Below are 27758 nucleotides of genomic sequence, written 5' to 3'. Positions count from 1 at the left end.
CGGGCGACCATTTTTTCATTTTTAGCATGCCCAAACGGTTTTTTTTGTGAAGGAGCTACATGAGGTGCATTTTAGTATAACGCGAAACCTCCGTGCGGTGATAGTAGACCACCTATGAACCACCTATCACATGCCATGCGCACGCGTTAGCTTTTTGTGAACCCGTGCAGCTTCTGACGTTGTCCCGCTGAATCCACTAGGAAACTGACCGGATTTGAACTAGTGGTCAACTATCCGTCGCTCCAAAAACTTCAGAAAAATGTTTTTAGTTCTACGACGCATCATTTTATCTGCTAATGTTTGTGATTTCAGGGCAAATAAGGTGAAAAACGGTCTCGGCATAGCATAGTTTGCCGAAACAAGGTCATATTTGCCACTTGAGTGGGCCCTAGGATGGGAAGTAAGACACTGAACGCGGATTTCTAATCCAACCCACGGACGGCCATTTTTTCATTTTTGGCGTGTGTGAAAAGCCACGAAACCTCAAATATTATAGCTCATTTCTAAGAAGGTTTGTTTAGGTATTTGAAATATTCTATTTTTAATATTTTTCTATGATAGATCTTATACTTATTTTTCTCAATTAGAATGATTTAGTTATGCTTTTTCGAAGGTTGACGTTGAGAAATAGAAAATAGCTATACCGACGATATAACCGTCGGCACAGGTCTGAAGTGCAAAAAAAAAAGAAAAAAAAATGTTGTGCCGACGGCCAGACTGGTCTTGTGCCGATGGCCAGAACTATGCCGACGGTGGCCGTCGGCACCTCCGGCCTATACCTCCGGCCAGTTTAACACCGACGGCCATCCCTATCGCCGCTCTCTGGAGGCTCCTGTGCCGACGGTCCCGATATTTGACCATCAACACATACGGCGGCCGTCGGCACATCTGTACTCTCCCGTAGTGAGTCGTCTATCGGAAACGACGTGGGGCAAACTCTAGGCTCGACATTCTCCTTAGACGCCTGCACTTGAGATACTCCGACCTTATTTGATTTGTGATGAAGAGTAGTATTATTATATTTGAGCATTCCTGTTTTATTTTTTCAGAAACACAGGCCTCCGCCCCATTCCATTTCCAATAGAAAGCGCAATGTAGTTTTGTTCAGCGCATTACAGCTCATCAGACTTGCTCAACTTCTGACAGGCAACAGGTGAAAGTAAATCGTTTTACATCCGAAACTGGGAAAGGCAAGCAGCTCCCGGTGTTGTGTGTTCCTTCTTCTTCAGATCACCATGCGGCGGGGTACTTTGCTATTTCAAGCAACATGATAATATGAACAAGGACCCAATTAAATTGCAACTGAACTGGAATAAGAATGTGTTCATGTCTCAAATGGCAGATAAGCCAGGCGATTGATGAGGGAGATCGGAACGAAACAGGCTGAAGCAGAGGAGGCTGGCGCTCCACTACCATGTAGCAGGTACACGAGGAGCTTAACTTAGCACGTCGTGAATGATGCACAATTAGCTCTCCGTGTCCAAGCTTAACCTCCGCATCTCCTCTTCATTGCAGTGGCTGCATAGGCGAAGATTAATAGTAAGTGCAATCTCCTCCTTGACGTCATCGTCCGCCGACGTCACCGGCGACGCCGGATCGCTTTCGAACATCTTGGCCTGCTTCAGGTACTTGTCCATGCGCGGCGTCGCGAAGAGCCGAATAGTCCCGGCGTCCCCGCCCCTCGCCGCGAAACGCTGCCGGTCGTGCGAAGTCTCTGACGCCAAGGCGTAGGCGCGTCCATGCCCATGGTAGAGTTCTTGGCTATCCATTAGGTGGAGGAGCTCCTGCAGCTCGGCCGGGAGAAGCGGGTTGGACTGGTCCGCCACCAGGTCGAGGGCATCCATTAGCTTGTACCTGGCATCCACCAGCTTCATGGCGTCCGCCAACATTCTCGCCTCCTTGATCAGTTCCGCTGCCTGCAGACGGAACTCTTCGGCCCGCACCTCGACCGGCCCCGCCACCTCCGGAATCGCCACGCCAGTTCGCAACACCGTCAGCGTCGCAGGAGGCGCAACAAACTCCCTCCCGGAAGATCTGCGTGGATGCATTCGATCGGAAGTTTTTCGCGCCAAATTAACGGAGCCGATCGATTAAAAGTTACGGTCGATGATGCAAGAATCAAGATGCATGCATGCAAAGGTGCGTACGGCGTACCTGTTGTATGAGTATGTGACCTTGAGGATGTCCGCGCTGCGCTCGCTCTCGACTGCGGGGAGAGAGAGGTAGACGATGACCTTGCGCACTTCCTTGTTGTAGAGGTGGCCGAAGGCGATGGTCATCGAGCCAGGGTCATCGGAGTGCTGCGTCTGCAGGTAGCTCCCGGTGGTAATTTTCTTTATCGTCGTCGACTCGTCTCCGACGCGTGATGCCGTGACCGTAAGATAGAGGTCCTGAGCCGCGACGGTAAGCAGGCCGGCGAGGCACTGGGAGAAGGCTATGGTCACGCCATCCCCGTCGCGAGCAAAAGAGAACATCCCTCCCATGCTGTTGGCCGCCACCGTGTTGAGCACATAAGAGTCCGCGTCCTTGCCGAAACTAAACGTGTAAACGGGCACATTGCCAACAGGGACCCTAGCAGCGTCGGTTCTTGAGTTCTGCTGGCCGTCGGACAGGAGCATGATGCCGACGACGCGGCCGTCGCTCACCTTGCGGTCGGTGAGCACCTTCATTCCAGTCTTAAGACCGGCTTCCATGTTTGTGCCACCACGGGCCATAAGGCTGTCCACCATCTCCTGCAGCTCTCCATGTGAGGCCTTCGTGACCCGCCGCAGGGGGCACATCCTCGTCGCATCACTGTTGAAGATGACGATGGACAGGCGGTCGATAGGGCATAGCTTCCTTACCACAAACTGCATGGCGGTCTTCATCTCTTGGATTTTATGGCCCGTCATGCTGCCACTCACGTCCAGGACGGCTACAAGGTCCAGGCCCGGACGGTCAACGCTGGAGTCGTCGCCAGTGAGCTCCAGCATCACCTTCTGATCGTTCTCCTCCAGTGGCGCCTCCTTATTGTTCTTCATCACCAACTGCACTGGAAGATTGACAAAAAATAGTGCATGTCAGCTTTTTTTTTTGTTAGGATACACTAATGCCATTCCTAATTAAAATACACACACATATCGTTTCTATGAAGAGAGTATCCATGGTACCAGAGAGTATCTATCATATACTAGCGTAAAATCCGTGCGACGCTACGGTGCCACGTTAAATTAGAACTTGATTACATAGTACATCACCACTAGCTCATACTTTTACAAATTTTGCATTGTTTATTTTTCTTCACAGGATGCTTACTCAGTAAGCGTGGCTCATGTAGCTTCCCTTCCTAATATGCATCGGCGTGCATAACATTGATGAACTCAACGGCAACGGGCTAGAGGAGGAGGGCAGCGATCTCGTCGGAAGTCTGGAGCTTGAAGAGTAAAGTTCCTGGGAGGGCCGGAGACGGTCATGGGTGGCAGAAGTGCCGGAGACGAAGGCGACTGGGCGGGGCATTGGTGGAGATGGACACGATTAGAGATTCATGACGTCGGTCCAGCCCACCCCTTCCTTGTTTCTCTGAATGGCTCTGTCCATATTTCAGCTTGCAATCGTTGTGCTCCCAATACTCTCGCACAGGGAGCACACTTAGGTTGATAATGATATGGAGTCCCCTTTCAGCACCAAATCTCTAGCCATGTATCCTCTCTCTCCCTCTCGCCATACCCTATAGAATTAACATCCTCTTTCACTTTATTGCGACAGGCTCCATCGACGACCAGATGTGGAACGGCGTTGAAGAGACCATGACCAATTTTTTAAGGGCTAATTAGATATATGCGACTGCAATTACTATGTATTTGTGAAATGCCGTTACAATTTTCATCTTGTAAAATATGCAAATGAGTTTCCGAAGACTCTTCGAAAAACGCCACTCTCAGCCTTCCAAGAACATGGCATATTTCGGAAGATGAAATTTATTGTGGCATTTCTTGAATACGCAATAATCACAGCGACATATATCTACTTAACTTTTTTAATGTAACAAAAAAATTATAATTGTTACAGATGAAATGGACATTGACGCATACAAAGTCGTGATTGTTCTAGTCAATTTGGTTGGTTATAAGAACATATATATACTTTGGTACAGAGAAGAAGATCAAGGCAGATTCTCAGTTAAATTTGCTGTCATACACCAGAAGTGCACCCCAACCCTCCCGCCGCCGCCGCCGGCAGCGCCACCGGGGCAAAGATCTCGGGGCGTGGCGGCGGCGGGGGCCGTCCCTCGTGACGCGTCGGGAACGGCGGCCAAGGAGTCTCTCACGCGGTGGCGGCCCTTCCGCCTCCCGGGGCGGCGGCGGTTGGACGAGGATGGAGGGGCGGCGGCGGTCCTCCCGGGGACGATCCAGCTGCGGGCTGCAGCCTCCCCGCCTCCCATCGGCGGCATGCCGACGGTGGTGGCTGGTGGAGGCGGACAACGCCTTTCCCTCCGCCTCTCGCCGGTGAGGGGCGATGATCTTGGGCTTCTCCCGCGGTACGAGGACGCCAGGGGCAGCAGCCTTGGGTTCGACGGTGGAGGTGACCCTCTTCTTCGCCGGAGAGGATCGGCCTGCGGTTGGTGGTTGTGGATCTTTTGATCTATCACCGCGTTCCGGCGGTGAGAGGGAGGATCTTCGAAGCCGGCGATGGTGTCGCCGGTGGAGGGTTGGAGTGGCCAGCCCAGGATGGTCGCCGACGTGGGGTCCGACCTGAATAAAGGCGGCGGTCCTAGAGCCTCTCTTGCGTGAAGAGGAGGACCTACCGGAGGCCTGGACTCGTGATCTGACCGGAGTGTTGAGTTCCGGAAGGCTCCGCCGGCGAATGTAATAGTGCTTTTGCCTGGAGTTTGCTGGATCAGAGGTATTCGGTCGTGCGCACCCATGTTTTTATTCCGACCGATTGGTTCTAGAGGAAGCGGCGCGAAGCTCTTTTTCTGTGTTGACATCAAGTGATTATGGATCCATGATGAAAGTCGGAAGAAGAGAATTTCATGAAGGCCGGAGGGGAGGACTAGCTAAGGGAGGTTCAAGTCTCTGCGCTGTTGAGGGACTTGCTTGGTGTTCCGGGCTTCACAACAGCGGTATGAAAGTGGGGGCGACAACACAGGTGAAGTGCAGAGTCCTACCTTTCAGGATGAAAACCCAAGGTCTGGCCTTAATTGGTTGTGCCTGGCAATGACCTTGGTGGAGGCATTGTTTTGAGAGCGGGGACTATCTTCAGGGTGAAAACTTAAGATCTTTGATCGGGCGACGACGGTGTTTGAGCACTGTTCCCTTCTTGGAGGCGTCGTTTTTGGAGAGTCTGTAATTCAGGTGTTATATTGGCGGTGGATGTATTGCTGTTGTTAGGCCCGAGTCTTTTCTTGTTTTTTGGCTGTGTGCATCCGTAATGCCATTAGGGTGGTGCGTTGTTGCAGAGGCTGGGTGTAATTGATATCTTCTTGATATTAATATATTCCCTTTATCGAAAAATATATATACTTTGGTCCAACTACTATCAGTTTTCACGTTGTTTGCACATAGCCGACAGAAGTTATGGTCCGAAACGCCGTATCATGCTAGCCCAACCAGCCGAAAGTATCCAAATAGCCCAGTCCAAGCGACACTCTAAATCGCATCTGTTCAAAAAGTTAAAAACACATCTTCATATCGTCGAGCAACGCATTGAGCAGGGGAAAGTAAGGGTCTGTTTGGATTTCCTCCGAAGCTAGCCTTACCAATATATTGGTCATGCCCACAATATTTGCTGCCGTTTGGATTGCTACTACCAACTTTGGCTCGCCCGACCAGATCTGGGCGTACGTGTGTGTTATTTCCGTCAGCAACGTGGGCAAACTGCCGGCGCAGAAAACCTGCGCCAAAAAGTTGGCAGCCAATATTTTGGTTCGGCTAGGTGGGGACCCAAATCGCACCATCTCTTCGTCCTCCCTCCATGTCAGCCGCTGCGGTTTCCTCGTCGGCAATCGCATCCTCTTCCATCTCCAGCCGCTGCGTGTGCTTCCACTGCAGCCGGAAGATGTTCCATCGTCAGCGGCCGCGCATCCTTCCACTGGAGCCGGAAGAGGCTCACTCGGTCCCGGTGCTGCCGCGCCTCCTTCCGTCGAAGCAGGAAGTGGCCGGGCATAAGGGGCCACCTCGCCGGCTACGTCGACTCCTTCCGCCGGAGCCGAATGATGCCCCCTCGTCGGTAGGGTTCAGGCTTCGCAGAGGCTCTCTCCCGACCTCTTCCGTCTCTTCCGCAAGTTCCCGTCGGCCTCCCAAAGCCGGTTATGGCTGCCCGCAAGCGCCTGCTACAACACGATCCATCCGCCGCTGCTCCTTGCTGAGCCATCGGCGACCACGTCGCTCTACAGCCTGCTCCACCTCAACCATGTCCCGTTCCCACGCTCGCTGCTCTGATCTACTCATGTTGGAACATTGGCCCACAGGTTATCACCCGTGAACCACTTTTCCAGAGAAGGCGGGTCTAGAATAATATGGAGACATCTACCATTTACTGTTCATGGTGAATCCGGTTGTTCTCAGCCATTGGATGTAGGAGACCGACGGTTGAAATTGATGCTGTAGGGTCAACTCAAAACTGGTACTACCTCTATCTATAAACAAACCTACGAGATTTATCTAAATATATCTAGAAACTATTTAGTGTCTAGATAGCATCTAGATACATCCAAATTTAGTCAAACCTCATGCATCTATTTATGAACGGAGGAAGTACATTATATAGGGAAAAAATATATAGACCGAGAGTGGACATATGGAGTAGCACCTACACGCTAGCTCTTTATTTTCAAAAATTCGGAAATCATATTTTAAATTTTAAAAAATTCTGAAAAAAAATCTTAAATGTTGTTAATGATGTAATCTACAAACATGCAAAATCTCAATATGAAATTCTTAGTACTTTAGGTTACACAAAAATGAAAAATGTGTGTATCTAAGAATAGTGAATAGTGCACATTTCAAAATTATAAAACCTGTCAGATTTTGTTATTTTTGTGTAGTCTACAATACAAAGTATTTCGTAGTGAGATTTTGCACGTTTGTAGATTTTATCATTGTCTAAATCCAGAATTTATTTCAGTTTTTTTTTAATAAAACTATGAATTATAATTTTTTTTAAAATAAAAAAGCTAATGTAGCTCGACCTCCGTTTGCAGTTTTTCGATATAGAAGTATAGATATAGAGAGTATGTTTCTCATAATACAGAGAATATCTATCATACCAGAGAGTATGTATATATGTGTATATATATATTAAGCTGACACGGGCACAAATAGCTCATAGGCTAGTGGCCCACCACTCAATCTCCGGATTCCACGCGGTCCAACAAATAGCAATCCACCGCCAAGTCGAGCTGCCGCATCCCACACAAAGAAATTCACCGCCAAATGTCTCACTCTCCTCCACTCAGTTCACCCCCAATAATGTTGAGGCTACGGAAAAGTTCTACCGCCGGACTTGGCGTGCAGGTGTTTGCCATGTGTTGAATTTTCGGAACAACCGCATGAGCCTGCACCAGTTGTTTGATGCTACGACCATGTCCGTATGCTCATTCCGTAAATCCTTCCGTAAGTGTACCATTACTGGTGCACCCCACGCACGCCGCCGCTTCTCTGCCGCACGGATCTACCCAGCTTCTCCGTCGACCGCACACCGCTGCATTCGCGCTAACCCTTCGTATCACACCCTCTCCACCACCGCGTGAGTGCCAACCGCCTCTTTTCTTTTTGTTAGAAATGCATGCATATCTGTAGTGTTAGCTGTGTAGGATTTTGTTTGTTGCTAGTTGTTGGATTAGAAAATTATAGATTAAAATTGTGTTAGTTGTTAGTTGCTAGAGGTGTATCGTATAGTGCATAGATGACATCGGATTAAAGTTGTAGGTGATCTAGTAGTGCAAAATAGTTAGTTTATTGTACATGATCTAGTGTTGCGCAATTGTCCGTGTTGTAGTTAGAATCATGTCAGAGCCAAAGTTTCGTGTTGTCCACAAAAACAACACAAGCGAGGAGGCGGTGGAAAGAAGCGCTATAATCCAATTCCGGAAACGAGCCGGGAAACCCCTTTTCTCAAGAAGGTCAACAAGGTATCCCCAACGGACGGAGTCAAAAGCTTTACGGATGTCAAGCTTGAAGAGGAGTGCCGGGGTCTTGCTTCTATGGTATCTTGTGGCAAGATTCTTGACATATAGGAAGTTATCATGAATGCTTCGTTTCTTTATGAAGGCACTTTGAGCATTTGAGACAAGCTCATCCATGAGAGGCCCCAACCGATTTGCGAGTGTCTTCGATAAAATCTTGGCGATGGCATGGATTAGGCTAATGGGCCGATAGTCGGAGATTTCCTCGGCCCCCTCCTTCTTGGGCAACAACGCAATATTTGCGGAGTTGAGCCAATGGAAGTTCTCGGCATGAAGATTCCCAAATAAATGGACCACGGCCATGACGTCCCCTTTTATAGTCTCCCAACACCGCTTGAAGAAGGATCCGGTGAATCCATCCGGGCCCGGCGCCTTATCCCCGGGCATCTGTGCAATAGGAACCTTGACCTCATCTTCTGTGAGTGGTTCCCCAAGCCCTTGCAAGTTTGGCGAGGTGAGGTTTAGCTCGGCCCAATTGAAATCATGAGAGCTAGGGTCACCTCTTCCCATAACCGATTTGAAATGATCAAAAATAACTTTCTCTTTTTCATCATGACCGGTGACCCAACCATTGTTGTGCTTTAACCGGTGTATGTGGTTCTTTCTCCTTCTAGCGTTAACCCGCAAGTGGAAAAACTTAGTATTTGCATCACCTTCTTTCAAATTGGCAATCCTCGAAGATTGCTTCTTCCTAGCCCTCTCCACAATGGCAAGGGCGATGACCTTCCTTTTTAGCCGTGCCCGAAGCTCCAACTCTTCGGGGAAAAGTTGTCTTTCATCTTGCGCCATGTCAAAAGGAGGATGACCAAAAGGGCCGCATGCAACAACACCTTTGTGTTGGAATAGATACTCCTCCCCCATTTTTGAAGGCTTTTACCCGTTTCGCTCAACTTATAGATACTCCTCCCATGTCATTTAGTGTCTAGTTCCTCCTGGCATGGGAAATTTTGAACAAGAGGAATACTAGGGTTTTTCGCCACATCTCAACCTTGCCTTCCATAGTTCTAGCTAAAATTAGGACGGAAGCGCGCAATTGGGTTACCGCGGGGGCAAAACATTTGAGATGTACAATGCCGCGAGAGTATGTTTGTGTTGTCTTGTATGGTGGTCTCGGTCACTCAAACTTCTCCTTAATTAATGAGATGGGGCAAAGCTTTTGCCTCCATTTCAAAAAAAAAAATTTGTTTAAATTACAAACCATTTTTTTCACTTTCGAGCTCCTTGCGCTGAGATCCTCAAAATTACATCCCATATTGGTAGGTTTGAAAAAATTGTACTTTCAAAGCTACTACGATTGTACTTTGGTTTTATTGTAAGTATACTCGAATTTTAGTGTAGTTGTACTCCTTTTTCGAAACGGTGCAAAAGTTTTGCCCCATTCCATTAATTAAGACGAGTGTTTTAAAAGAGCGTAAAAAATACATGAATTACTCTTCCGACATCACTTCGTCCAAATGCTCAGCACCCGCTAACACCCAGAGACAAGCCATTTTTTAAATCTTATCGAAGACTATGTGCAAGGAAACTTGCTTATTGTGGAAGACTCAGCATTGCGTTTGCTCCATATCTCCCAACAGATGAGAATAGTTAGGGATGCCATGGCCTTGCGGTTTGAGGTGGAGCCTCCCAATATGATGTTCCACCATTCCGAGATGCCAATCTCGTCCATTGCCCATGATTTGGCCATCTCCGCTTCTTAGGGAACCCAACCAATTCTTACGGAGGATTCAAAATGTGGGCAGTGAAGCGGCAATGCACGGAAAGATGAGCCACGGTTTCTGTGCATGGTTTACAAAGAAAGCAAAGCCCATAATTTGGCCATCTCCGCTTCTCCAACCGGTGCATGGTCCAAATACTATTTTATTTTGCAGGCCACAAGAAGAACTTGACTTTGGGAGGTGCCCAATCCTTTCAAACCGTTCTGTTCATGGTCGAGGAGATTGAACCCAATAATTGCATCTCATAGATCGACTTGGCGGAGTATTATCCATTTACGGTGAGTCACCAGACAATGTCATCATCCATATCTTCATTTACGTTTACATTGGAAACAAGGGACCGGAGCTCAATAAATTGAGATAAATTCTCTAAGGTGAAATCACATTCCAAGTCGATTTTGCCTACCCATGTTCCATCATGAAGCGCTTGTAGTACATTCCAATTATTTCTCTTGGGACTTAGTATAACTTAACAAACACCCCCGTATCGCTCTCCCCTCGCTACAGTACTCCTGAGAAGCCTCCACCGCTGACCGGGCCGCCGACGGCCGCTCCGCCAGAATAGCTGGCCGGAGTAGGCTTAGGTTAGGCGCCGGAGTAGTGTAGATTTAGATCTGTAGTTTTCTGTTGGTGTTCCGGCCTCTGCCGGCGTTTGGGCGGTCTGCCCGTAGGAAGACGGGGGCGTTGGATCTCTGCCCCAGATCCATGGCGTTCTTAGGGATGCTGCTGCTCGTGCCGATGCTCCTCTGGTCGGAGCTTGGTGGGAGAAGCAACATCACCGTCTTCAACAATAAAGTGGTGGCAGCTGGTTCTTTTCTTCCTAGATCTCGCTGCAAGATTGGTAAACTCTTGGCCGGCCACGGTGGCGGGGGAGAACGGAGTCAATCTGCAGCAAGGTTCCTGTTTTCTTCCCCCCTGGCCGGCCGTGGTGGCGAGGAGGTGCCGGAGGAGAAGGAGCCGATTTTGGATCTCGGAGTGGAGGCCAGCCTCTCCTGCTGTTGCTGCTCCAATTCGAATGGCCCCTGCTTGCCGTCTGTCTCGAGCTGCCATGGTGGTGGTGAGGACGTCGATGGTTCAGCGGTTGCTCAGTTGGATCTGCCGCAGCTCTTGCCTACAGGGTGCTATGGATCGTGGATCCCTCGAGCGGAACACATAGCGTCCAGGTTTGACGCTGTGATCTTTGGCCGATGCGGCGGCCCAATCTCAACCTCCATCATGGAGGCCTCTCTCTCTTCTGCGGCGGAGGCTCGACGGAGTCTGGCGACCAAGTGGTTTCGTCCCCGGTGGCTTGACGACGGCCGTTGGCAGAAGATCTGCGCCGGAAGGGAGCCTTCGAGCTTCTTGCTCCAGTTCCTCGGCGGTGACGCTCGGAGAACGCCGGCGGTTGGTGGCGGAGACACCCTGGGCCTTGATTGCTTTCTTGTTCATCTTTGCAGGGTGTTTTTTGTAAAGTGCGAGCCCCTTTTTTCAAATTCTAGGTTCTTTGGGCGAGTGATGTATAAGGGGCTTTCTGTAAAATCCTGTACCTGCCACATTTAATGGATGTTTCTCTGGGGTCTTCTAGACCCCTCTCTGTGTTAAAAAAAAAAAAAAAAATTATTTCTCTTGGACGACGAAATAAGTGGAGCTATCTCAGTGGGCTTCCTCCCGTCAAGAAAAGGAGCGTGCCAAAACGATGCCTTTTTTCCGGTGTACGTCTTTTCTAAGTGTACTTTGTACTTTGAGTTGTAGACTTGTAGTGTACTTGTACTTGTGTACTTCAATGAACTTGTATGTACGACCACAATGCCTTTAAAAGTACGCCCGGGCCGATGTTTGGAAGTGCACCAACACACGGGGAACTTCGAAATACTGCTCCGCAAAAAAAAACTTCAAAATACTATCGGCGCTGCTCCTAAAATTGTGTGATGTGTATTTTGGAATAAGCTCCCGTTGCACCTGGAAGTAGCCCGCGCGCTGCACATTAAAGTACGACCGTGCGCTCATGTGGGAGAACCCTAGCTCCGTGTGTGAAATGTGTCAGCACAGAGCGCTTCCGTAGATCAGATGATGTGCCTTGATTGTAGTGGGGTATGAGGTGCGCGGTCTTCGTCGGTTTTCCCTTAATTAACCGTGCATGTATGGTCTTTGGGTCCGGTTTCCCTTATTAACTGGACCACTTTCCCTCTTCCTATAATGCAATGCGGGAGCTCCCTGCCCTCTGACAAGGTTCCGTCAAAAAAAAAGAGCGCTTCCGTAGCGCCAACATGTCTTCGCCAAGATCGGCTTTTTACTAGCGGTACCCAATAATTGTAGTTTAAATTTTCTAGTTTTTTCTTTGATTACTAGCTAATTACTGAAAAGGAAAGTAACCCCTCACAATGTGCAAACTTGCATATAGTAAAATCATCAGCAACATGAGCATAAAGGTTTTGGTTTATCGGACCTGAATTTGGAGGAGCAATAGTAATTGGCTCGTCATCGTTGAAGCCCATAGTAGAATCTGCAAATTTTAAACCAGACAATTGAATCAATGAACCCTGATGAACCGACACAAATATTGTAGTTTTAGAAAACAAAGAAATGAAGGAACACATTCGTAGTGACTAGTTGCATACATGACGCAAAATATTTCCTTTCATAAGAAGATATGTACATGTGTATATTACTCGTCCCTCTCAAATTGTTTGGTTTATGTTCGGTGCAACTATAATTAGCTAGCATATGCTTACCTGAACTTTTGTATAGTTTGTTGAAATCCCGTTTTTTTCGCGAGCCGGTGACCTACACGACACAAAATCTTAGGGGTAAGTATAGTTCTTGTTTCCAAATTATACCCCCAATTAGCTGAAGGAGCATTCAAAAAACATTAGTACTACTAAATAGTGCAACCGTATTTTTTGAGGTGTACATTTAATCAATGAAAAACATCAATGTTAGAATATAATTACTAGACCTCTCTTCCTTAGTTTAAACTTTTGGGTGAACTGAGTCGAGAGGTCTTGAGTTCAATACCTAGCCATCGAATTTAATGTTAAAATATTATGGCCCAATTTTGGTTCAGTTTTATATCTAGGGAGACAAACATGAGGGAGGGGGTGTAGATGCAAAAAATGCAAAGCCCACTTTTACGCATAAGTTTGACTTTTAGGTTCTACTGGTTGGTTCATGAAACTTAATATGGTATACATCCAGAGGTATCGGGTTCAAGTTTGGGAATTTACAACTTATTAACAATTGCTTGCCTTTTTTTATATCATGTGACGAGTCACATGATGAGAGGGAGTGCTAAAGTCTACTCGGATTGTCCTCCTTCACCACCAGTTTAGACTGATGTGTGAAATGGTTAGGGCACACAAGTTTCTACATAGGTTAAGGTTAAACACAATAAATAATTGAAATATATCCCTGTTTCACTGCCCACCTCATGGATCTAAAGGAGCATATACATGAGGGGAAATGTGGGAGTATAATGAATGGCCCTCTTGCTCAATTATTATTTTGGGTCAATTGGTTGGTGCATAAATTTACTAGTTGGTGAGGGGGGTTGTTGTCTATAATGATTGCCCCCTTCTCTCTATTTCCGAGTTCAACTTTGAGTGAACGAGTCATCTCGAGTGATTTCTTGATTTATTCGTGCATAAGTGTCTATGATGTAAGATTAATATCACATGGAATTCCTCATTATATGATAGATAGTTCTCACGGGTAATTCATGTGGATAACTATCTATCACGACTATTTAGGTTTAATAAAATGGTGGTCGAGACCCTAACTATTGTTGGCACGGCTCCAGCTAAAGTGTTGTCCCACACACATCCAACTGAGAGACAGGGGGAAAGGGCTATGGTGTTTCCCTTCTAGAGATGCAAGTGATGCCCGTGCGACTAGGTCTTACTCCCTTCAATCCCTTTTAATTGACTCTGATTTCTTAGTACAAAGTGGTGCTAAATTAGAGTTAATTAAAAGGGATCGGATGGTGTAGATGCTAAGAGAGTACTGGAACCAACAACACTCCGACAAACGCTACCACACAAGGAGGCTCGTGTAGCGGCCTTGGACATTCATCTTTACTATTATATTGCAATTCATACGTCATAAAAAATATTTGATGTCAAACATCTGAAAAATCAAGGTCGTACAATCAATGTTTAACCATGTAGAACCGCCGGATGGCTTTGTTAGTACTTCGTCCCCTCCTGCTTGTTAGCGTTTAGTCCGATCTAATACTCCAATCTGGAGTCAAATCATTTTTTTCTTTTCTAATAATTGCGCATGCAATCCAATTAGTGTCCCCTCATTGCTTTGTTAATAAAGAAGAATTAATGCGCACAGGTCACGACACCTAGGAAGATTGATTGTTTTCCTGATGCCCCGCCACCTGTTATAGGAAGGGGATCCCGCCCCACGCCTCGCGGTGCCACACCTAGGCTCCTCCCTTCCCACTCACGCCGAGTGGGATGCCAATCGTTGCTGATGCCACGCAAGTGCCGCTCCTACCCAGCACCCGCATATCCTCAGACCTCACCCGCGGGCCGTGGCAGCCGCCTAGGTCGTCTCCTCCCTGCAGGTTGACGAGCTGCAACCACACGCTCGATGAGTTTCACTGTCGTGGTCGGACGCGAAGACAGACCCGGCATGTGAAGCGGCGGCGGCAGTGGTCGCATCACGGTAGGGATGAATACGCCGCTGACGGTGGTCATGAAGATAGAGCTGGCGCATTGGGTGGAGGACGAGCAAGACCACGCGCCTTTCCCACCTCCCTGCTGCTCTAGTATACTACTGTCAGCGGCTGTTTAAACCTTTTATAGCATGTATTGTAGTACATGATTTTGAGATTTGTAATTTCGTACAGTAGTAGCCTTTTTTCTTCTAATATTTATTAACTAGTCCATTAAACAATCTAGATTGTCTCATTAAACGATCTAGATTGTCTAACATTTTCCCAGTTGTCCATTAAACTGACAGAACCAGCTGGACGCCTCCGCGGGATGCGCATCGAAGCGCTAGCGGACACAACGACGTCAAATAAGAATTGTCATCTGGATGGATCGCTCGCTCGTTCGGCCGCCCTCCACACGTTCCTCAATCCCAGGTGGCCAGGATCGCTGCTCCGGTCGGCTGGGTGAGCTCCGTGTCGAGTCAGCCTCTGTCAGCTGATGTCCCCTGCTGACAGCACGACCACGTGCCTGGCCGGCTCCACCAAGAATCACCAAGGTAAGAAGCTCCTTGCCCATGTATGGGTGAGTGCATCTCCAGCGACACGACGCAAACGGACGCTGAGCGACCGTTTTCGTCCGCCGTGATCGGAAATGCGTCTGAGGCCTGTTCCAGCAGGGCGACGCAAAGTGATCGGGCCGTCCGCGGAGACGCAAAATATGCGCCTCGGATGCGTCTCTGCGGACGTCCGCTCGTGTCTGGCGGACGTTTCGGCTGGCCCGCTGGCAGTGACCATGCGTCGATGCGTCTTCTCAAACGCGCTAGCGACTGCAAAGCTGTGTCGCTTCGGCACTCTGCGCCACGTTAATGGCGACGATGCCTCGGCTGCCGAGCGGCCGCCCACCTCCGCCAACCAGGTTAATAGCGACGCCACGCGTCCCGCGGCCACCGCATGCCGCCGGCCTATATAAAGGGGGCGCGCGTTCTTCTTCCTCATCCACTCCTCCAAAGAAATCCTAACCGCCACAAAGCTCGACCGTAGCGCCGCCTAGGTGTTCCTGCGACGCAGCCAAGCCCGCGAGGAAGTCCATGGCCGGGCCTGGTGGCCGGCGAGGCGGTCGAGGCCGCGGCCCTGGGCGCCCCCGTGGCAGGGGCAGGGGCCGCCGTGGTGGAGCAGCTACGGCCCCACGCTCGTCGTCGCCGCGCCCTCCTCGTCCTCGCAGGAGGAGCGGCGCCGAGTTACTCCTCCGCATCGACGACGACTAACTCACCAACAAGCGGCTCACGGACAAGTTCGCCGAGTTCGTCGACGGCGTCGAGCCGAGCGCGCACTTGCGGCTACGGGAGGCCACCGCAACTTCGCCGCCGGACCGTGGAGGTCCTGTTCGACGGGCAGGCAACATGTACCCGCACACGGGGTGGGACAAGTTCGCCCGCGACCTCGCGCTCGAGCCGGCGCCGCTCACCTTCCTCTACGAGGGGACGGCGAGATGATCGTCAAGGTGTTCGACGACACACTGCCGCCGCAGCACTACCACACCGACGACTCCGCTCCGACACCGATAGTTGGAACGTCGAGTGTTCTTTCTTTGCGGCGAATGCGGCTACGGGCCGGACGGCCGATAGTCGAGGTTTCTGTCTGTTCGCCTCATCGGTAGAACCAACAAGGGCACCATCTCCTCCCGCTGGATTTTCTAGTTTGGGTGATTGGGTGTGCCCTCAAATGTTCTTTCTTGGCAGCGAACATACAGAAATCAACACAACTGGCTTCTATTTTTAAATTTTTTATATTTGTGTCGACCATGGTTCAAACTATGTGTTAGTTTGTGTAAACCATGTTCCTAACTATGTGTTAGTTTGTGTAAAATCATGTTTCAAAATGTAATGTAATATTTTGAAACTATGTTTAATTGAGAAAAGGGAAAAAAAGAAAAGAAATGTGTCGCCCCGCTGGAGCAGACCCCAGACGCAAACGGACGCGCGGACAAAAACGGTCATTTTAGCGTCCGCAGCGCGACGCAAACGGGCGTTCGCGGACATTAAAATGCGTCGCGCCGCTGGAGATGCCCTGATGGTCGGCTCCCACTACTCCATGCAAAGATAAGAGCATGTCTAGTTGCGTCCCTCAAAGTGGTCCCTAAACCTTTTTGGGGCGCGCCGGATATTTAACTAGCCCGAGTCCCGTGTTCTAAAGGGCCTTTTCGCCCAGCGCGGCCCAATACGGTGTCCGGTGCCCCGAGGCCATCCCCACTCCATAGGGGACGCTTTGGGTGCGCCGGATAGAGCGAAAAACGAGGTGGGGTGGCGGGCCCAACGCGTCATTGAGACACGAACGATGCGCTGCAGCTTTGGCTTAATGGCGACGGAGGGGCCGACGAGACGTCCTGTCGGTGATGCGCCTCCCTGACGCGTCGTTGCGCCTCCTCCACGCTTTGCCGCCGTTCGCACGCCACCGCTTGTTCCTGCGGCTTGTCACCTCTTCCCGCGCTTTCTTCCCACGTCTTCTCACGTCGCCGCCGCCTATAAAAGGCCACCTCCATTCAATGGACGTCACCACAATCGTCGGCATCCCTTTCTCCACCGCAAAACATGCTTCATCGTCTGCATACCACCTTCGCAATGATGAGCCGCGCTGGCGGCGGCCAGTTGCCTCCACCTCCACATCCATCTCCACCACCACCACCAGTGGAGTTCGACGTTGACCTAGAGCTGGTGGACAACGAGGAGTGGGAGGCGGCGGCGCAAGTGGCCACCATGAGGCGTTTGACGCCGCTGCGGTAGAAGAGACGCGCCTCCACCTCCAAGCATAGAAGGAGGAGCTGGGCGAGCCACGCCGTGCGGAGGAGCTGCAGCGGCGGTCTCGGGATAAGCTGCACGAGCAGCGGCGTGTGGAGGAGCTGAAGGAGCGGCTGCGGCTGCAGGAACTCCAGCATCGGCAGGAGCGGGAGGAGCTGGAGTAGCAACAGCGGGAGGAGGCAGTGGCTGTGGAATTGGCGGCCTGGGAGACGGAAGTGGAAGACAAGGACGAGGAGGACGGCGACATCGACTGGTCCGACGATGGGCCAAACCCGGAGGAGCAGGTGGCACAGCAGCGGGCGATCGTCGAGTCCTTTGAGTCGCAGAAGAAGCTACAGGATGACTCCCGTGCCCGCGAGGAGGACAACGTTGTTTGGTTGCGCCGCGCCGTCGACCCCACCCTCCATCAGGTAACGTAGCAGCGGCGGAGGGGAGGCGGCGATGCGGCGAAACGACGTGTTCTCGTCACGCTCCGGAGGGAAAGGCAGGGCGCGACGAACGAACAGCGGCGGAGGAGAGGCGACGATGCAGCGAAACGACGTGTTCTCGTCACGCTCCGGAGGGAAAGGCAGCGCGTGACGAACAAGCAGCGGCGGAGGAGAGGCGACGACGGGGCGAGGCCGTCAAATGCACCATCGGGCAGCCAGTATGGTAGGGCTTAGATGATCCTAAACGGTTTCATTCAAACATTTAAAATATAATCAAATTTAAATGAAAACCTTTATTTTCGTGCATCTTTATTATTTTGGGCCTCTAAATGAGGGTGCGACTGGGAAGACACGCGCCCAAATCACGACACCATGCTAACATATGCACTAAACTTTCAATCCAATACCGTTTAGAAGCCATTTTAAAAAACGCGACTAGAGATGCTCTAGGATCAAGTACAAGAGCGAAGGCCCCGCAACACGCTAACGGGCATCGTGCACCCTGCCATCCTGCCATCGATAGGACCGAGAGTAGGTAATTATAACCATGTTGTACGTACCTCTTGCTACAGTGGCACTGTAGCGTATAGTTTGATGACATCTGAGTGGTCATTCCCGTATGGCTTTGGGTGGCCAACCCATATAAGGCACGCCAGGAGAGCTCTTAGGGCACCTCTAGCGGCGCGACGCATTGTTTGCATTCACTTTGACCGAAAATGCATCTGGCACCCTCTTCAGCGGCGCGACGTAAAGTGATCGGACCATCCGTGGAGACACAAACCTGGCCCAAATATGCGCTAGGTTTGCGTCTATGCGGACGCTGCGCGGACGCGCAAAGTGTTCACTCGGTCCTCGCACGTGCCCGCCTGGCAGCGAGTCTGCATCGAGGGCACCGCTTCGGCGGTCAGCGCTTCCGCGAAGCGTCCGCCGGCGTCCACGAAGACAGGAGGCGCCGACGCGTCGTCAGTAGACGCAGTACAACGACGACAACGCCCGCGACGACGACGACGACGCCTACGTCGCCTACGACGATGAGGACGACTACATCGAGGCGCTCGCGTACCATAGCGAGGAGGTGAAGGACGGCAGCGACGACTACGTCGCGGCCGTCTTCCACGAATGGCAGTAGGCCATGGCGGAGGGCCGCAATTTCGAGTTCCCGGAGAACATGACGGACGACGAGATGGCGAAGCTCGGCGTCCTCGTCTCCGAGAACGACGCGGCTGTGCAGCCGCCGCTGCCCCGCTACGCCACCGGCGTCATGCTGCCGGACCTGTCGGCGGATGAAGCCCTTCGACAGGCGCTACTGGACTCGGCGGCGCCTCCTCCACCGCCGCCGCAGCCTTATCCCTGGGCGCCTCCTCCACCGTCGCCACAGCCGCCACAGCCTTATCCGTGGGCGCCTCAACCACCGCCACAGCCGCCACAGCCTTATCCGTGGGTGCCTCAACCGCCGCCACAGCCGCAGCCCTGGGCGCCTCCACCGCCGCCACAGCCGCAGCCTCCTCCACCTCCAGCACCGGCGGTGCGCCCGGCATACCCTCCCCCGCTGGCTACTGGCCGTGGGTGATACCGAAGTTCATCGTGCTCGACAGCGACGCGACGAGGAGCAGCAGTAGGTGTTATGGTTTTTTTTCTTCATGTTTTAACTATGTAAATTATGTTTCATGTTTAAAAAAAATGATTCGGCCAAAAAATGTGTCGTGCCGCTGGAGCCACCCCCAATGCAAATGGACGCGAGGTCGATTTCGACCAAAAAGGCCGACGCAAACGGACGCGCGCGGACGCTAAAATGTGTCGCGCCGCTGAAGATGCCCTTAGGCCATCTGGGGCGACACATTTTAGATGTCTAAATTGGCCGCGCGTGTTTGTTTGCATTGGCTTTCGGATACGAAAATCGGCAGAGGTCCGTTTGCGCCGAGTGGTATCTCCAGCGGGACGACGTATTTTGTGCACATGGTACGGCACAAAATATAGTCCAAAAGGAGCATAACATGGCCATGATCAACAAATACAGTCCACAATGAGGCCATGGTGCTTGACATGGGCACGACAACGTCTCGCGCGCGGATTTCAGCGCGCTTCTTCTGGAACCAGGCCTTGGTGTCGTCGTCCATGGTGGTCAAGTTGGCCAACATGATCCTTGTGTCCTCTACCTGGATCTTGGCCTTGGTGTCCATCCTTCTGGCCTAAGCGTCAAGCCTTTTGGCCTCGGCGTCTTCCCTTTTCGTCTCGACGTCCATCCTTTGGACCTCACTGGCCTCTTTGGTGCGGTGGCTATGGAGGTGTCTGGGGCGGTGGCTGTGAGGGTTTTATCAGAATCCATGGCGGTGCGGCGAGAAGGGCGTCCATCGCAAGGGGCTGGAGTGTTGGCGCCGCTCAACTTTGATTTTTTTGGGTTGCGAGTGTCCTCTAGCAGGAATGTGAGCGGCGTCTGAGCCACTGGCGTGCGGGCCCTACGTGAGGAACGGCGGTCACTTGCGTGATCTCTTAGCGTCTGACGAGACGCAAACTCGACGCATATTTGGACCGCGTTTGCGTCTCCACGGACAACCCGGTCGCTATGCGTCGGGCCGTTGGGTGGGGTATAGACGCATTTTTCGATCGCTTGGTCGCAAACGGTCGCTCCGCATCTGTTTACGTCGCCTCGTTAGAGATGCCCTTAGGATCATTCTCACACGCTCACACACGAGCCCCTCTCATATCTCTCACGAGTTCCCCCTCTCAGCTCATAGTAGCTTCTTCCTTCTCAGAACATACAGCTTCAGGAGCACCTTTGTAACACTGATATATGCTCATGCACATCAGACATGCAGAATTAGTGTTTTACCTCCATCGCGAGGGCCCTGAATCTGGGTACATCACCGAGTGTGTGTACCAATCCTGCCTCCGGATATTATCGTCGTCCGGAGAGACCTCATTTTCCCCTTTACTCAAGCTACCCATGGCATTTGTCGCGATCAAAACCACGACAACTAGTTCTCGGTTGAGCGAAAGCTAGAGAGTGATGTTTGGGTGATCGTGTATCATCTTAAATCATAGGAAAGTTGTACTTCCAAGAAGTTAGCTTGACCTAATTGAGGAAGGAAAATTGATGCTAAGTGCTTATTAGGCAGCCCTAAAACTCATTAATAAACCTTTCACCATCTACAATTTATACACCATTCGGTAACACAAGAATATCTAGTGAGCGGTTATACACGGTATCAAGGAACACCTTGGACTCATTCCTTTCTAAAATATTTTGCATATAATACATAACTAAAGTCAAAAAATTAAAGTTTGACCAATTAAATAACAAAATATATGAACTTTTATAATTTGTAATTAGTATTATTAGAATCATGGCGAAATATATTCATGTTCTATATATTTCACAATAGATATTGATACTTTTTTTTCCATTTAGTCGATCAAACTTAAAAAGTTGACTTTGACTAAAAATTATTTGTAACATATTTTTGGGATGGAGGGAGTACCCACAACCACAATTTTTCCATGGCTAAATGCAATAACTTTGTAATAAAATGTTAATTATGCATCTTCAAAAGCATAATTTGGGGTAGTTTTCCTATCTAGTAACTCTTCGAAAAAAATGTCAATCTACATGTGAAAAGGGAGCCACACAGGAAGAAGTAATGTGAGAAATATAGAGATACCTGCCCGGTAGATGAACTTTTGGCATTATCTATCTTATCCAGTTCATCGACAATCTGGTTTATAGTGGGCCTCTTCAATCGATCGGACTCCACACATTTTAATGCTATTTCGATGCATATCTTAACTTCTTGTGATATATCTGCCGACATCGTTGCTTGCAGCCTTTTTCTCCAGTTTTCATGTACCTGCAGAGTCGAAACACAATGCGGATAGAGGGCATGCATCCATGTAACAGAGGTTAGACATAAATCCTAACAGTATTTGTGGCAGAAGAAGCTCCTAAAATGTACTATATAGCAAGTAATTTATTTTCCTTACAAACTCAATAAATTCTCCAGAAGGAATATGTGCAGACTCAGAGTGGCCACTCCGCCCTGCCATTATTTGTAGGATTATAACACCTAAACTGAATACATCAAACTTTGGTGTTATTTCTTGCTTATCAATGTACTCCGGTGGCATGTATCCACTGCATGATAGCATAAAGACAATTAAATTTAAAGTCGATAAAATATATTTATTACTCTCATGAGGTATCAACTTACCGTGTTCCTATAAATGTTTGCGTGACACAGGTTTGTGTTGAAACAAGAAGTCTCGACAAACCAAAATCTCCAATCTTGGGTATCATATCCTCATCCAGTAATATGTTTGCTGGTTTTAAATCAAGATGGTAAATAGGATTTGTGGAGCCCGTATGGAGGTGCTTTAAACCTTCACAGATACCTTTAACTATTCCGTAAGTTATGGACCATTCAAGACTGCAAGGTTCATCTGTGTGCAACAAACAGAAATTGTACATTAACAACCGCAAACTTTAGCATCTGTTTCTCTTAACATGTAAAAGTAGTTTAGGTTTAGCGTCACCATACCAGAAAGATGATCATCCAGGCTTCCACCCTGTAAGTATTCTAAGCACAGAGCTCTTTCGACACATTCAGCAAAAACAAAATTTCCATTGTATGGAAAAAGTTTCTTACGTGTTTCGTAGCAGTAACCAATTAACTGTACTATATTTTGATGTTGTACTCCGATAAGGTTCACAAGCTCATTCTTAAATTGATCGTCGCCAAGTCCGGGTTGGTAGATAAGTTTCTTAACAGCAACATGTTCCCCATTGTCGAGCACTCCCTGTAAAAGATTCCTACTTATAGGAATATCATATGGCGCGCGCATGGATTCTAGCTTCTTGCTAGTGCATGGTAGCATGTGTGTTATTTGAAAAATATATAAATTAAACATATACAAACTGACAAATATTACCTTATAAACTATTCCAAACCCACCACGACCAACTATGCGCTCCTTTGAGAAATCATCTGTGATGCGTTCCAAAAATTGATATGTAAACTCCTTTGTCGTCTCAGTTGTATTCTCTAACTTGTTCTCCATGGTATCCTATATTTTCTTCTAAGATTGACTAGCTTCGACGTCCCAACTATAAAGTATAAGACGAAAATCGTTTCACTTAGTTAAGACAGCACATATGAGTGCAATAAAAAATGTGTATATATCTTGAAAACACTTTAATCTCACAATATTTTGAAAATAGTCGTCCATCCATTCCAACATTTACTTAAACACTTAACCGAGTGGTGTCTTTGGTTGGTTTTGATAATTTTTAGTCGACTAGGAATTAAGTTAGAGCTCAGTCAGGTTCTCAGCCGTTGGATTCGTATTGTAATTTGTGCTAGTGGGGTGAGTTGCAAGGGGGTTGCAATCAAGATTTTTCTAATTACAAATATATTACAACTACGTATATTAAAAAATGTGGGTTGAAATTAAAGTTTTTCCAGTTACAAGTGTACTGTAACTGAGATTTTCACAATTGCTAACGGGTTGTAACTGAGATATAAGTGAGTTGCAGCTCAGAAAAAATATTCGCCCCATACAAAATATATTCACCTAATACAAATCGATGGATGATATTGTTTGACTGACAACTAAATTAAACAAATTCACAGACAAGTGGGAATTAGACAAGCCATTTTTTCTTTGCTAAAGGTCTAATTCCCACTCGCCAATGAATTAGTTTAATTTAGTTCTCAGTTAAACTAATTCCTTTGTTGAAGGCCTTAAATTTCATACTTCCTCCATACCGGTTTATAAGCTCACTATGTGTTTCGAGAAAAAAATTTAACTATTAATTTGGTCAATAAAATATGAGATACATGCCACACATAAAAATGCCGCCACCATCTGAAGAGACGACGTCATGTCTGGTAGAGGCTGAGGTCGCGGCCGTGGTCGTGGTCGTGGTCACGGTGGAGCTGCACGCTCGCCGTCGCCTGCGATGCCGTCGTCTTCGTCGTCGGACCCGCATGAGGAGGAGCGTGTCGTGCTGTTCGAGTTCTTCGTCGTCCTCAAGGGCGACCCACTCGACATCCAGAGGCTGCCGGACAAGTTCGCCGACTTCGTCGCCGGCAACGAGGCGGCCTCGCTGCATCTGCGGGAGGCTGCCTGCGGCTGCTGCCGGTGGATTGTGGACGTGATCTTCGACGCGTGCGGCAAGATGTACCTCCACACCGGCTGGGAGAAGTTCGCGCACTACCACCACCTCGAAGCCGGCTTCGTGCTCACATTCTCCTATGTTCTCCTACCTTGGCGAGGCCAACATGAGCGTCAAGGTGTTCGACGAGACGCGCTGCCGTCGGCACTACCACGGCGACAACGCCGAGGAGGACGACGACTGAGTGTTGTTTCTTCGCAGTGAAAATAGACACACATGTTTTTGTATGTTCTTCCTCGAAAGGACCAACAGGGCTATCATCACCAGCTGGATTTTCCATTTTGGGTGCCTGGGAGTGTTTTTTTCTTGGCAGCCAACACACGAACCCTACGATGCCAACACTAGCTAGGTTTTCTCATTTTTCAATGTTTTAATTTATGTCAACCATGGTTCAAACTATGTATTAGTTTGTGAAAGCCTCGTTCCAAATTATGTCTTACTATAAACCATGTTCCTAATTATGTATTAGTTTGTGGAATGTTTCTTCTCTTTATTCGAATTTCTATGCTTTTATTTGAGATTTTAATTCAAACCATCTATCGGGGCCGCCGGGTTGGAGGCGCCGATGTGATAACAACATCCCAAATAGAGAATGCAGTGCCGACGCTCCCATATGAAAGTGCCGACGCCTCTGCCGGCGACTATTTAGAGGGCGCCGGTGGAGACGCTCTAACATGTGCTGGTTATTTCATTAGCGGTGGGTGATGTCAAGAGTTGTATGCGAGGACTACGATGTGAGCGGTGAGTCTTTGAGGCGCCGAGCGGATGCCCACACTTGCTATATATCAGACTTGTGCTATTTGTGTGCTTCTTTGTAGTCCTTTACTATGTAAGTTCGACTTTAATCTAGGTGTTCGACTTTAATCTAGGTGTCGAATAAAGCCCGGTGATCAGGGGGTACGTGAGCACCCCTAACTGCTCAACACGTGTCTAACGTCATCCATTCATCCGTTAGACACGTTTCTATCCGACGCGGAGTAGAGAAAAGTGATTATTCATGTCCCTTCCACCGTCCCACGCGATAGCTCTCCACCACTCATTCTCTCTCTGGCTGGAGTAGTAGCGCCGCGCGGAGAGGCCGACGAGCACGCAGCTCCGGGCACAACATCTCCACAACATCTCCCGCGCGCATGGCGGCCGCTGCCCGCGACTCTCGGAGCCCTAATCCCGCATCTCTCCTCCTACTATTTTCTCTCTACTGAGCCCGAGATGGAGCAAGGCGGGGTATCTCCGGCGCCGACCAGGTGAGATAGGAGGAGAGCGGCCTCGCGTCTAGGCAGGAGGAGCAGGGGCGGCGCGCAGGCTGCACGACAAGCTCCGGGCCAACCTTCCGCTATCCCCCTGGATACCAGCGTCGCGGGGTGGGAAACGAGGGCCGGGCCAACCTTCCGCTATCCCCCAAATAAAGGACGCCTGTCACCCATCTCCGATCCCCGGCGGCGATGAAAAGCGCTCGTGGTCGACGCCCATCTCCGTTCCTCGGGGGCGGACTTGATCCCTTGCCGTCGCCCTTCCTTCCACATCGCCGCCCTTCGCCCATCTCCGTTCCTCGTGGTAAAGTAGGATGAAATTTACGAAAGAAAGAAAACAAAGGAAAATATGGAAGAAGCTGCGGCCAGCTTCTCATGTAACGGGCTGAACACAAATTGCGGCAAAACAAGATGCTTAATTAGCTAGGTAGAAGCCAAAGTTTGCATATACCTTGTGGGTAACCTTGAGATCGCTCGAAGACCCTGCTGAAGTGGGGAAGGTGGAAGAAACAGCTAGGTAGGAACTCACACAACGGGATTAGGAGGAGAGAGCGAGCTAGATGCAGCGGCCGGCTTGCTCGTTGACGGGAAGGATCGTATATATCCTGCCAGATCCCGTCCAGCCGCTCGCAGCTCGAAGCAAGCAGTTAATTTAGTACAATACTCGTTGGAGTACTAGTATAGTTATTTGAGATTACTGACCGGGCTGCCGCGCGCCCGGTGCAGTTAATTTAATACGGCGACAATCAATCAAACAGCTGGTTAAGCTGTCGACGTTGCTTCTACGAAGTAGGTGGGCATAAAAACCGTGAAACCGAAAATCGAATCGAAGCCGAAACCGAATTAACCGAAATCTCAGTTTTTTCTATTAACCGCTATTTTTTCGGTTTCCATTTATACTAACCGAATTAAATTTGGTAGAATTCGGTTTTTAGCCCCACCAACCGAACAAGACCGAATAGACCGAATTGAGTAACCTACCATCAATTTGTGCATAAACCGATCATTCCATAGAAGCCCAATTGCGTTTGATGTTCCAAAAATTGTTCATTCAATGTATGACTTTATTTTTGATGTACTAGCTTTTTCTGAATATAGCGTGAAGCCTGCATAATAGAACACGTCGCTCGAAGTCTTAGCTACCCCTTTTAATCGCTCACGAGTGATGCACCTGTACCACGAGTGCCGCAGCCTACCAAATAGCATCCCTCCACGATTGGTGCTCATTTGTCGATTTTTTGCGCAGTTGATGCTTTTTGTGTTGATACGTCAATCACTATTTGCTTTCTTCGGTGATGCCTACTATTTGTTCAAGTGAGTAGGTTCATTCGGTTTTAACCGAAAACCGAATCGAATTTGTTGGTTAACCGAATCTTCGGTTTCCTAAATTTTCATGCCAATTTCGGTTACCATTTTTGAAAACCGAATTTGTTCAAAAACCGCAAAAACCGAACCGAAATTTCGCTTAAAACCGAATACCCACCTAGTACTAGTAATACTCTACTTGACCTAGGGGCAGTCAGGTTTTATTATAAAAAAAAAACGATGCGCTGACAGCACAAACTTGACTCCAAGGTAGAAAATAAAGGAAATCTGAACCTGTGTCCATAGAAAACCACCGAATGAGACAAGACAATCGCAAGCGGCCCAGTTTAAAACGGAAATAATGAAAATTAGTGATGTGAAGGATGAAAACATTTGAAACATTACTAAGGTATGATTAGTTTGAGTCATCATAAGCAGCGCACATTATGTCATCCTAGACGCTATATATTGAGATAGTTTCTCAACTTGTGTGATGTGACATGATGACATACATATATAGATAGTTCCATGACAAGTACGTCACCTTGCCGAGGAAGAAGTCCATATCTATATAGAAAACTTAAAACGGGAGCCAAGCTACATGTAGTCTTCTCATGGAGTGCTTCAGAACAAAGCACTATTGAAGGAGAAAGGGAGGGCGATGGAAGTTTTATCGCCTACCTATTTTAAAACCGTGTGCATACATATCTTTTCCCCCATTGCATGTTTATCTGCTTTGGTAAAATATGAATTCCATTAATTATTTCAGTTGGGCATAAAATATAGGAGTTCACGTCGCGGGCAGATGACCATTTTACTTCGTGTCCTCAGTATGGGATAAAAACAGTTTCATTTAGATTCAAAAGGTATATATGTTTCTGTGGCTTGCAGAAGATATTTTAAAGACTGGAAGAAATATGTTATTTTAACTTCTTCCATATATATCACTACAAACAAGTTAACACAAAGTTAGTGATATAGGTTTAACATGCTAAATAAGGTATCCTTGTTTTTTTCCTTTCTTTGCGACTAGCTTCACGATCCCCCTTGAATAGGGGTCAAGAGCTGTAGGAAGAGAGTATCATGCAGTCCAAATTTTGGTATGACATCTTCCAGGCTGAATTACCATGGGTTCTGTTTTGACATACCTTAAAATATAAAATCTTATACGAGTATTAGATAACCAAAGTAGTCGTGTTAAGTGCATCATGTTTATGTCTAAGATTCCTCATTTAGGTGGCCCAGTAATAGGTTTTGAGGTTGAGTTTCCAGGTTCAATGTTTATAGTGA

The 27758-nt window shown here is 48.6% G+C and overlaps 1 protein-coding gene across 1 annotated transcript; it reads right to left on the bottom strand.

Annotated features, from left to right (window-relative positions):
- Positions 1 to 1276: 1276 nt before the first annotated feature.
- LOC127294589 (uncharacterized) lies at positions 1277 to 25850 on the bottom strand. Its single transcript, XM_051324442.1, has 10 exons — positions 25615 to 25850; positions 22668 to 22842; positions 22277 to 22535; positions 21950 to 22178; positions 21723 to 21873; positions 21404 to 21589; positions 12594 to 12645; positions 12308 to 12364; positions 2155 to 3031; positions 1277 to 2034 (listed from the first exon to the last, which is right to left on the bottom strand). The coding sequence occupies exons 2-10, from the start codon at positions 22794 to 22796 to the stop codon at positions 1467 to 1469; spliced, it is 2508 nt and encodes an 835-aa protein (XP_051180402.1). The 5' UTR covers positions 22797 to 22842; positions 25615 to 25850; the 3' UTR covers positions 1277 to 1466.
- Positions 25851 to 27758: the final 1908 nt, after the last annotated feature.

This window comes from Lolium perenne, chromosome 4 (genome assembly GCF_019359855.2).
Source record: "Lolium perenne isolate Kyuss_39 chromosome 4, Kyuss_2.0, whole genome shotgun sequence".
Lineage (NCBI taxonomy): Eukaryota > Viridiplantae > Streptophyta > Magnoliopsida > Poales > Poaceae > Lolium > Lolium perenne.
The sequence above is the reverse complement of the archived record's forward strand: the minus strand, read 5'-3'. Positions and strand labels throughout refer to the sequence as shown.